Source organism: Marmota marmota, unplaced genomic scaffold (assembly GCF_001458135.2).
Source record: "Marmota marmota marmota unplaced genomic scaffold, marMar, whole genome shotgun sequence".
Taxonomy (NCBI): Eukaryota; Metazoa; Chordata; class Mammalia; order Rodentia; family Sciuridae; genus Marmota; species Marmota marmota.
This window is the reverse complement of record NW_026000221.1, coordinates 22,329,101-22,341,228: the sequence shown is the minus strand read 5'-3', so window position 1 is coordinate 22,341,228 and position 12,128 is coordinate 22,329,101. Positions and strand designations below refer to the sequence as shown.

The 12,128-nt window shown below is 50.6% G+C and overlaps 1 protein-coding gene across 2 annotated transcripts in view; it reads right to left on the bottom strand.

Moving 5' to 3' along the window:
* Positions 1-12,109, bottom strand: part of LOC107144859 (liver carboxylesterase 1-like) — a 31,323-nt gene extending 19,214 nt beyond the window's left edge. The window contains exons 1-5 of one of the 2 annotated variants that reach the window (XM_048792166.1): positions 11,941-12,109; positions 7,984-8,188; positions 5,576-5,720; positions 2,589-2,722; positions 554-707 (exon numbers count right to left, since the gene is read on the bottom strand). In XM_048792166.1, coding sequence (XP_048648123.1) covers positions 554-707; positions 2,589-2,722; positions 5,576-5,720; positions 7,984-8,188; positions 11,941-11,992 — 690 coding nt within the window. In that variant the 5' untranslated portion in view covers positions 11,993-12,109. Of the gene's footprint in view, positions 1-553; positions 708-2,588; positions 2,723-5,575; positions 5,721-7,983; positions 8,192-11,940 lie in introns of both variants that reach the window. The other variant, XM_048792165.1, reaches the window with a different exon arrangement.
* Between the last annotated feature and the right edge of the window lie 19 nt (positions 12,110-12,128).

Genomic DNA, 12,128 nt, shown 5'->3' with positions numbered 1-12,128 from the left:
CTCTGAGTTTTCTAGAGACCAGGGAGGGTTGGGCCGTGGTTTCCTCTCAACCATCTCCCCCAGATCAATCACATTCAGTCCCAGGGAATTCTGCCCTATCTCTTGGGCAAGATATCAGAAAAACTCAGAGGAAGCCCGCTGACTCTTGCCTAACAAGTCCCCTCAGTGTGTAGGTCTGGCCTGGAGCCCAACAAGGTCCCTCCACACAACTCCTGTCCTCGCCTCTTCTTGTAATTTATACCCACCCCTACTTCCCAACAGAAGTGAGCTGAGTCCTGGGGTTCAAGTGATTGGAAAGGGGATGGATAACTCAGGCTGAGAGGAACAGGACGGTCACTATTACAGACCCAGCCGGAGATGCTGCTGGCCCCAGGACATACAGCCAGCTCTGAGCTTCCTGGAGGCCAAGAGGGTCTGGGGCCTGACTCCCCACCATCTGAAGCCAGGCAGTGAGCAGAGTCACCCCTGAATCCAGTCTTGCAACCAAAGGAGCCTGTGGCTAGATCTGCTAGTCTCCAAGAGTTCCAGGGTGGGCAGGGGCAGAAGCACTCACAAGAACAGAGACACTTTGTCCTCCTGCTGACTCTCCAAAGATGGTCACAGAGCCTGGGTTTCCTCCAAAGTTGGCAATGTTGTCCTGGACCCAGCGCAGAGCAGCCACCTGGTCCAGGTGACCCCAGTTCCCTGGGCTGTGCTCATCCCCAGTGCTGCAAGAGAACAGGGTGGGGTGGGGACCCAGATGTCATGTCAGAGCTCTCAGGACAGAGAGATGAGCTGGGGACTCAGTAGTCACCACCTGACTGTCATCCCTGCAGCATTGCTCTGCATGGAGTCTTCATTCATTCTTCCAGCAATGACGTGCTGAGTAAGCACCTACTATGCGCCCTACACTGGTTTAAGAGTCAGAGCATCCCCAGGAACCAAACAGGCAAAACCTGACTACACTCAGCTCACACTCCAGAGCACAGACAAACAGATGAAAAGAGAACACAATGTTCATGAGTGAAGGTGATCTGAGGTAATGACAGGAAATGACAGAGGCAGGGTGGGGCAGGGGGGCGGGGTTCAGATCTCAGCACCAGGGAAGGCCTCTGTGGGGCAGTGGCATTGGGTACAGACCAGCATGAAAGGAGCACAGGTCTTTCTTGTAAATGTCCAAAGAAGGAAATTCCGGGAAGGAGAAGCAGCAGGTGCGAAGGCCCCAGGGCCAAGGGCACCAAAGTGTGAGTGTAGCTAGAGTGAGAGGCACTAGAGAGGGCGCTGGGGGCCTTGGAGGGGACATCTCTGTCACCATCAGTGACCTGGGAGCCCTCAACAGAGGCAGGGCGAGACTCACCCTGTGCCTCTTGTGATCTCTGGCCACTGTGGAGCGGCCACCACGTCCGAGTCACAGGTTTATGAATATGANGAGGGCAGACGGAGGCGGCGTGCTGGGCGGGGGGGGGGGGGAGTCGGGGTCAAGGGCACAGCAGTCTGTCTCTGTGAAGTGGAGGTGCCCTGTGCAGAGCTAGGGCGGCAGGGGAGGCAGCTAAGGTGGCACCTGGGTTCCAAGGATGAGGGGGCGCAGCAGGAGCTGTGAAAGGGCTTGATTTTTGGTGGCCAGGAAGCAAAAGGGGGTGAGGGTGAGCCTGTGTACCACACGCAATCACCGAGTCCTCTGCGGCCCTGCCTGCTCTTCTTTCCAACCTGCAGACTGAAGTGTCCCGGGGGTGTGCTGCCCGGGGAAGGGGTGAGCATTTCAGAGGGGCTGATGCGTGGGCTGGGTCTTGCAGGGTCAATAGAATTGGGGCAGGGGCTGGGGATGTGGCTCAAGCGGTAGTGCGCTCGCCTGGCATGCGTGCGGCCAGGGTTCGATCCTCAGCACCACATACAAACAAAGATGTTGTGTCCGCCAAAAACTAAAAAAAAAAAAAAATATTAAAAAAAATTCTCTCTCTCTCTCTTTCTCTCTCTCTCTCTCTCAAATTAAAAAAAAATAGAATTGGGGCAGGAAGAGGGCACGGCACAAGCAAACACTTGGAAGCAAGTAGACAGTGGCTGCCGAGAAGCTGGGGAGTGAGAAGGAGGGACTGGGGTGCATTATGAAGGACCTAGTGAGGAGGCTATGGTGCTGACATGACTAGAGCTGTTCTGGTATCTTCACTTTGGTGACTGCAAGGGTTTGGATGTGGGTCACCTCTCAGACCACAACCTTGGTCCCTGGTGTGATGTATTAAGAGGTGTGAGAGCCCTTAACAGATGCAGCCGAGTGGAAAGTGACCAGGTCATTGGGGTACAGCTCGTAAAGCTCATGGAAACCTGGTCAGTTCTGGTGAGAGGGAGCTGTTAAAAAAAGATGATGGCTGTCTCATTTCCCTTCTCTCTGGCTTCCTTCCCACCTCTTCTGTGGATTCCCTTTCTGTTTCCCCTCCATGTTGCGGAGCCCAGGGTCCCACACCTGAGGCCCATCTGATGAAACCACCCATCTTGATCTGAGCTGAATAAATTTATTTTCTTTATATTTTTTCAGCCTCCCGTATTTTATTATATTAACAGAAAGCACACCATTGCAGGGGCTACTGTGCAGAGAGGAGAGTCCAGCGCCTTACCTGAAGAACCCCCAGATGCCCAGGCGGTACTGGATGGTCACCACCACCACGTTTTCAAGGGCAGAGAGGGGCAGTCCATCATAGGTGGATGCCCCACCCACCACCAGACCACCTCCGTGGATCCAGACCATCACCTGGGGAAAAAACAGTGCAGCCACACACGTTACGGGAAACAGAAGTGGGAAGGACCTCAGAGGGTGTCTGGTTTGGTCACCTACATCTTGGCTGGGACCCGTGAAGGCCATTACCCACTTCCTTCAGAACCCAGCAAAGTTGCAAATTGGGCCACTGCTTCACCCAATGCACCTGCCTTTATCTCCAGATCTGTGTGCCATGTCCCTCCTAAGGCACTAAAAAAAAAAAAAAATGTCAACAGGACAAGGCAAGGATGCTGTGTTGTCCCCAACGCCCCCATGTTCTCCACACCTGGATAATTTGACCAGCTTCACATAACCATGGGCAGCACTTGTATTTCAGCATTGTCTCCGTTAACTTTTTAGTGGAGAATTAAACTTCTGGGTCACCAGAAGTCAAGGAGAAGAGCCAAACATCATGTACTTAAAATGCCCACTTTTTTTCCCAGAACCCAGCCAAGTCCAGGGAACAGTGAGAGCAGGCCTGTGGCAGATGCCTAGATAAGGTACTGACTGGCGCTCGCACATGCTAGGAATCAGGGCAGGTGAGTGTTATCTGTGGAAAGCTGCTTTCTTGCATGCACGCCAAGTTCCTTGGGATGCTGGTCATACAACAGAACAAAGCTCAACTAACTTGTTCTGTAACTTAACCTGCAGAGCCCCCTCCCTGGGGTGACTGGGGAAGAATGGAGCACCGTGGAGAGGTAAGCCCTTGTCCAGCCAGCCATCACTGGAAGAGACGCTCCCTTCTAGAGAAGCAAAGTAAGCCCTGTGAAAAGCTGTGCTATCAGTCAGATCCATTGCCACTGGACTTTCTAGAAGGATACTGACTTGCTCTCACACATGCTAGGAATTAGGGCAGGACCTTCCCAGTAAGTGTTTTTCAATAAACCTTATATTTCACCTCCCATCTCTGGGGGCCTCCTTTGGTCTCTCAGCCACCTGCCCCACTGGCAAAGCCCGACTTGGGCTGGGGATAGTAAACTTATCAAGGCAGGAATGGTCATTTCAGGAATCACCTGCAGCCCCAACAGTGCAGCTTCCTGATGTGACTCCCTCTGCCTCTTCTGCACCCTCAAATGCACCCCAACCTCCTAAGCCTACTCACATCCACTTCCTCTGGGAAGCTTTTAATTATTCCACTAACACTATCTGAGAATCCACCATGGGCCAGTGACTATGATAAGACTTAAAGATAAGAGTGGATCTTAATTCACGGTTCTTGAACTTAAAGAGCTCACATAACAGAGAAGAAATGAGAGTGGATAAAGTAATGCTGTCATAACGTCCCTAACAAGAAACAGGTGCATGTAACGTGAACTGTGCAAGAGAAACAGTTCTAAGCCCTAGAACTAACTTACCCATGCAGGAAGTGCTAATGTTGTGCTATTGACAGGAAAGCTGGGTCACTGAACCTGCTTGAGACCCTGCAGCTAATAAGTGGCACAAGCATGACTTGAACCTGACCCAGGGGTCCCAGAGTCCACATGCTGAGGAGGAAGGTCCGGGGCAGCTCTGACTCAAGTTTCAGGAGGGCTCGCTCTACGCACTCAGCCAGCCCTGAGATGAAGCCGACTGTCATCATTAGACACTCACACGGGGATTCTTCCCTCTAGAGGAAGCAGAGGCTGAGGAGGTTGAGAACTTGCCCAAGACTCTCAGCCAGGCAAAGGCAGACCCAGGATCTAAACCCAGACCAGCGTCCATGGCTGCAGGGTCTCCTGCCTCCAGGGCCTGGGCGGAGTCAAGTTCACCCGAGAGTGAAGGCTGACCCCAGGGACTGACTGGCAGTGGTGCCATGGAGAAGTTACAGTGCAGAGCAGATGGCAAGACCCTCGAAGGCGGGGCTGTGTGGTCATGGCTCCATGTCCCTCCTTTTCCCTAACCCCCAAGTGTAACTCTGTATATGGGGGCTCCGTGTCCATAAAAGAAGAATGAATGAATGAATGAACGAACGAACAAACGAACAAGGGAACCACTGTCCCAACCTCCTGTGGGGACATGTCGGACCAACTTTCATGCCCAAGTGTGAACCTCCTCCATCACTCCTCGGAACCGTGCCAGGGGGTTCTGGGGGACTGGATGAGTGCAGATGCTCTTCCGTTACCCCAGGTGTGGCTCGTTTTCCAGCGGGTCCTCCCTACCCACCAGCCTTCACCTGGCAGGCGGCCCCATCCCTGGCCCTTCCTTTGTTGGGGAAATGCTGACTCATGGGCATCAGCCTGTGCCAAAGCAATCAGGAAGGGAGTGAGCTATAAGAGCCTTCCAGATGTTTGGCCAAAGGCAAGGAAAGGGCTTCCCACACCTCTCTCAGGGGACAGTGGAAGTGGGCACAGGTGGCGTGCTGCAGAGAGGTGAAGCACATGCTCCCCTTCCTAGTCTGTGCTCAGGGACACTAGTTTACAGACGAGAAGCCCCGAGCTCTTGTCCTGTCACCCTTCTATGTGACCTCCCTTCCCCCACCTGGGCCTCAGTTACTCTACCTGAAGAGGAAGGTTGGGTTGTTTGATTTTTCTCTAACTTATTTGAAATTATGTCTTTTCTGCCCTGGGGTTCACATTCTTGATCTAGTAACTAAGAGTGGCCATTCTCGACCTTCTGTTGGCATGAGAAAACATGAAGAGATTAATATGTGCATTCCTGACGTACTGCAGTCTCCCCACAGATGCTGAGGTCGCCAGGGGAAACCAAGGAAATGACCCCTTGTCTTTCCTGTGGTAAAGGAAGCTCAGGACCCCTGGCTCTCATGACCTGTGGTGCCTGTCACCCAAGCTGCCCTCACCCCTTCCTGTCTGCCCTAGTGGCTCCAGGACGCTGGCCCTCACAAATCTTGACAAATGGGGCCCAACTCACCGGCAGCCTGCTTTTCTTGGTCAAGTCGGCAGGAGTGTAAATATTCAGGTAGAGGCAGTCTTCGGAGAACCTGAAGGGAATGTTCTCCTTTCTGTTGGTAAAGAGCTCTGAGAGGACCTGCCCCCCCACTGCATCTTGGGAGCACCTGGGAAGGGAAGGAAGAAGGGCTCAGAGACTCAGCAAAATGGAGGTGGGAGGCGTCACCTGGGCCCTTGCACTGAAGGTTTAAACTTCTAACTGGAGCTGCTATCACTGGACTTGAGACACTGGAGTGGGTGAGAAGCTGACTGGGGACTCCCTTGAGTCTCCCCAGATCATGTAGAGTGACAGGGACCTGGGACTTTTCCTCTTCCTGGAGGCTATAGGATATTCTGGTCTCTGCTTCAGCCACTGATGTGCTCTGTGACCTTTGGTGAATTCCTATCCTGCTCTGGGTCCCTACCTGCCGGGTCTAAATGAGTGGAGTGCTTTCTCTAAGGATCCTGCAACCCTGGCGTTCTAACATTCTGTCATCTACCTACCCCAGACAGTCACTGTGGCTGCCCTGTGAAGAGATCTCTAAGATCCAGCATAGAATGGAGTGGGTGACATTTGCTGAGTTCTCCCAGAGGCCAGGCACTGACTGGAGTCCTTCTGATCTATTAACTACTTGAAGCCTCCAGTCAGCCCTAGGGTGTGGCTTTTATCATTGTGCCTATTTGACAGAAGAGAAATTTGAGTCACAGGGAGGTTACACAACCTGCCCAAGGTCACATAGCCAGGCATATCCACTCTAGGTAGGACTTATATTTCCAAGTATGTAATAAGCAACATCTCCCAGTCTCAATAGATCCGAAGGCAGGTGATGCTACCCACCCCCATGAGAAGACCCTCAGGTGTCAGGAGGACTTAGCCATCAACTGGCAGAGTGGAACTAGCAAAAGCAACTTCCAGATTTATGTCCTCAGGAATTTTTACTGGATATCCAAAAGCAATGGACATAGGATTTGCAAAGATTGAAATTCAAATGTCAAAAGAGAGATATCTAGATAAATGTAAAATATCTAATATCTAGATAAATGTAAAATAAAGACCAACATTATATTCATCATTGTTATTATATGTTATTCTTTTGTTTACCTAAGTGCCCAAAAGCATTCTTTTAATAAACCCAGACATTGGCAAGAGTCTGCTGAATGAAGGTTTTCATATGTCAGGGTAAGGAGTGGACACAGTTGGAATATTTCAGGGTGGGGGGATTACAAAAATGTGCAGATGCTATGTATGACTCAGAAATGACACTTCTTGGTACTTATCCTAAAATATCCAGGAATGCATGTAATGATTTAGTTACAACATATTCCTTGTGGTGTTGTTTATAATGTCAAGAACAACAAAACCAACTTACTAAACCCCAAAAAATGTTAGTTAAATCAATTACTTTTCAAGACCAAATTTTATGCAGCTGTTGAATGTCAGGCTGGGATACTTGAAGGCACAAAATGATCTTTATGGTCCATGAGCAAGTTGTCATTCCTACCATGCATGTGTGATCCATTTCCAAGGGAGGAAGTATAGAGTCGGAGACAGAATGGGAACACAAGTAGGAGCAAGTCTCTCTGGCTGGTGAAACTATACGTGAACTTACTATTTCTGCCTTTGCTTCTCTGTGTTTCCTAACTAATCTGGAAAGTGTGTGTAACATCCTTGCAACTAGGGAGTTAAAAACAGCACATATTATTTTATAAAGAAAGATAATGGAAGAAAGTGCCCAGAAGAGGGAACCTGGTCACCCATGGAAATGCTTGGCTAAGGAGATGAATAATGTCAGAACTGATACCCAAGGGGCTCTGAAGTGCTCTGGGCATCTGTGCCCAGGTGGCCAGAGTGCCTGGGCACACCAACCACTACTCTGTCGTGACTAGGTGTCTAGACTCACCTGGGAGTTGAGGACATGTCAGGTTCATGCAGCCTGGAATCACCTGCACCCCCCCACACACACACACACCTCCACCACCCCACACCTCAACCAAACCAAGAAGAAATAAAACTTCACACCTCCCTCACTGGCTCAACAGCTCCTTTTACAAAGCACTGATCATATGCTAATATATCCCATGATACATCTTTTTTTTTCCACTTTGCATATTGTGTATTAGCTGCCTCTCTGTCCTCAAATGCAAGCTTCACAAAGGGAGGATCTTTTGTTCACAAGTGGATTCTAAGAACTGAGAACAAGGGTGGCACAGAATACTCAAGAACCTTGTGTTGCGTAAAGGGCTCTAGAAACCCCTGAGAGGTCCAGGAGGCCTCAGGGCTCTGCAGTGTTCTAGAAGATTCCAGGAGAAAGCAGAGCCAAGCCCAGGATGGCCTCCACCCCCTCCTGCAGCACCGAGGGACAAACCCCCCTGGGACAGGCCACCACTTACATAGGAGGGAAGGAGGTGGTGTTCTTCACAGATCTCCAGGGCTCTGCTGGCTGCGGTGGAGCAAATCTCAGGGGCCCAAGAGGGGGCTTGGCAAAGGGGACGCCCAGGAAGACGGCCACGGGCTGCGCAGATCCTTCCAGGCTGACGTACTTCCCCAGGACTTTGCCGTGCACCGTGTCCACCACGGGGGGCGAGGATGGGTGTCCTGCTGGACATGGGGAGCAAATGAGGACATTAGAGGGGAAAGGCCAGAAATGGGTTCCAGGTGGGGTTGGCCACATTCTAGGTACGTGAAAAAGTCATCTATGCCCTCTAGGCCTCAGGACAATGTGAAATAAGGAGGAGGAAATGTGCAACCTAAGTAAAAGGATTCAGTGAAGGACTTAGAATTGAAATATAAACACATCCAGTCAAAAGTCAACGGAATAAGGAGAGCTTCTGGGAACGAACAAGGCCTTGGTTTCCCTCTTAGAAGCTTCTGGGAGCATGCATCCAGAGGTGCTGAGCTGCATACTGGTTGAGGGGACGAACAAGTGGGGGCCCTGTTCTCAGGAGGGCTGACCTTGGGGGAGAAGGAGCCACAGATACACTTGACCTGAAGCCCGGGAGAAAGAGGCCACGTCCTGGTGGGGGACCAGGGAGGGGCTGCAGGAGGGAGAAGAGGGAGCCAGGCCTTCTGATCCCATGGAGCTGGGACTTGCAGAGAGGAGACAAGAATGAGGGAAGATGGAATGAGGGGGGAAAGCTGAAATAAGAGACAGCGCAGAGGTTCAGAGATAGAAAAATGCAGGCTCTGGCTGGACACTGGTGAGTGGGCTGTGGGTACAGAGGGAGTCCAGGTGCAGGGGGAGATGACTCTGGAATGAACAGGTGCATGACAGGGAGGGCCTTGAATGCCAGGCTAAGGGATTAGGTTTCATTTATTGGACAAACAAACATCAGGAATAATTTTGGAATGAAGGACACAATAAGCTTCTAGAATGTACTATGAGCTCTAAGAAGGGCCATTTATAAAGAGAGAGAGAGACTGGGTGTCAGGTTCCTGCTGCTCCATTCCCTCCATTCTTGACACCTGTGCTCCTCGTCTCCCTTCGGCTTCCTCGCCTGACTCGGTTCCACCTGCTTCGGGACCAGAGTGAACTAACCTGATCTTCCTTCCTGAGGCAGGTGGATTTCAGACACCCCACCATGGCCACCCTGAAGTCCTGTCTTGTCTGTCCTCAATGACCTCAGTTTCTGAGAGCACCCATCACAGGACATGGTTACTATCCTCCTGTCCCAGGATGCTCCTCTTCGGATACAGACAATATGGCAACATTCCCCGCAAAGCGTGTGGCCAGAAAAGAAAAGAATAATTCAGATGTGTTCTACCAGAAGAAGAATTAATGGAAAGTTTTTATGGGAAATCCACTTACAATAGCACCAATAGCCAGTTCCATACTGTGGGCACTTGGGCTGTTTTGTTGTTGTTGTTGCAAATCACTGGACACCACACCAGGATGGACATTCTGGAGGCAAGGATACTCAGTCCCCGACTTACAGTGCCTTAACTTAGCATTTTTTAAAATGTTAAGATCATGAGTTTTCTTACAATCAAGATGAATAACTAACAGCCCTGGAAACCATGATACAAAGCCATTCCACGCCTCCTGGTATAAAGAGTGAAGCCCATGCTTTTTTCCTTATGACATGTGACTAATTATTACCAATAACACCGAGACGTCCTTCTAGGAAGCTTATTATTCAGTGAGATGTCTGTGGATACAGACTGTGCAGGTTGCTTTTTTTTTTCTTTTTTTTTTTGGTGTAGAGCCAGATTTTTGTACTGAAGATAGATACCTTTTTTATATATTTAGGAGAAAAAAATCATAAAGAAACATGGAGGTGCATAACATGAGGGATTTTGATGGAGGATTTGGTAGCTGCCAAGATCAGTTTATGGGGGCTGTGGAGGGAGAAGAAGACTGAAGGGCAGGCATGTGAACATGGCTCTGTATCAGGCAGGGTCACTGGGGACGTCAGTGAGATGTCCTGGCAAGAGGTCACAGGACCAGGGCACCTCTGGACTGGAAGGAGGTGGGTGAGGGGCGGGGGATGGTCCCCCTGGAGGTGAGGGTGCACACCATGGATGTGTGTGGCTCACTGCAGGGGCCAGGGCGAGAGGAGAGCAGGAGCGGAGAACGGGGCTCAGAGGCAGCTTCAGCTGAGGTTGGGAGCACCCACAGGGGAGGTGGATGGAGGAGGGTGGGAAGAGGAGCTGAAGGAGGGCGAAGTCTGAGCAGATATCTGAGGACATGGCCTCTGTTACCTCAGTGACCACCTTCAACCCAGATAAAGTGGGTAGAAGCCAGAGAGCCCCAGATGGAAATATGGGCAGACAGGGTGGGAGGCATAAACAAGATTGTGACAACAGCAGGCATCTCTTGGGTCATGTGGGATGTGCACATACTGAGCACTTTCTGTGTACCCGATGTGCCTTCCAGCTGCTTTACATTATTCCTCAAAAGAGCTTCACCAGGTGAGTGTCCATAAGCCCACTGGACAGATGGGCAAACAGGATTCGGAAGCAGCCTATAGGAACTTCCTAGGTGGAAACGGGATGGCATTTGCTGGGGTAACCAACAAAAAGGAATGTTCAACCCCAAATTTGGGTCTTCTCTTACTCTGCCTTACCCTCATTGCCAGTCCTCCTAAGTGTCACCTAGCCAGAGAGAAGATAATACCCAGACGGGGCCTCGGTTGCCAAGGCACTGATGTCCAGAGCACAGGTTCTGGATTCAAGAGCCAGAAACAGACCAGCGCAAGGCTTCCCAGGTGAACTTGGGAGAAGACATTTCTCGGAGTCTCAGTTTCTCTGTCCATAAAGTGGCACAGGTGTGTGCTGTGGTCCATTTTGCTGAACCCCTGTGTTAACCGTAGATTTATTTTCTGTCTCTAATGCCTTGGCGGGTGAGGTCTTGCTGATCTTTGAGGAACTACTGCTCCTTGGGTCCACACCCCAGCCACCTCCTTTATTATGGTCTCATAACCTGGGCCAGTATCCTCCTGCCCAAACCACCCAGAACTAGGAGCCAGAACAAAGTCCACTCAAATAATTCCAACTGGCCAACCCTATGCCAGCTTCCTCTGCCTCTCCCCCTCTGGGCAAAACCAAAACAACCGTTTTGTACCTGTTGACCTCCTCTCCCTCTGCCTCCTGACTGACCTCAGTAGGTCCCTTTGTGTCTTGTCCACCCCAGTGGTGTCCCCAACCTCTTGGGTACTGGAGTGACAAACTATATTTTCAACAGTCAAAAGCTTCTGGCCTGATGTTATCATATGTCAAGTTTCCTAATAACACACTCCACTTTAGATCAATACCTTTATCCTTTTTCTACCTCCTACAGACCAGACACCATTCTAAGTGCTTCAAAAAGCACCACCCGCTTCATCCTCACTACAACCTGATAAGGTGGGTACTACTTCATGCCTATTTTAGGGACAGGCACTCCAGGCACAGCTAAGTTAAGTATCCGGCCCAAGGACACCCAGCTTGAAAGTGCTGTGCTGGGATTCACTTAGTCAGGTTCCTGAGATGATGCTTTTAATATTCTGCTAAGCCCTTCTCCCCCATGGCCCAGATCTGCTCTAATAATCAAGCGCGGAAGTAGGAGGGAGGACCTCTCTTAATTCCTCATGAGTGAAATTTGAGTTTATCTCATTGCCCTCCTGACCCTGACGCATGAAGCAGGAGGGCCAGGTGTTTATTGTACCCTGAGTCTTGTTGTGGCCAAGGCTGGCTGAGCTTCACTACTCCAAGTCTGTTTTCAAGTTCAAGTCCAGTTCCGAGTCTAGAGGGAGAACAAGATTGTGGAACTGGAGCTGCATGTCTTTGTCCTTTAGTTATCGCCACCCATCTCAGCCCAGGACAAGGATTTCCCCTGTGTCCCCTGGTATTTATATTTCAGAAGGACTCACCCCATGCCGCGCAAGCAGAGAGAGAAGCCAAGACCAAAGTATAGAGCCACATCCTGGAAGGACAGCCGCTCTGGGGTCAGTGAGTCTCTATGCTGCTCAGAGGCAATGCACTGGTACCACCCTAAGCTCAAGACCTGCCCCTGAATCCTGCCTACCCAGGCCAATTGCATAACCTAAAATGACAGAAA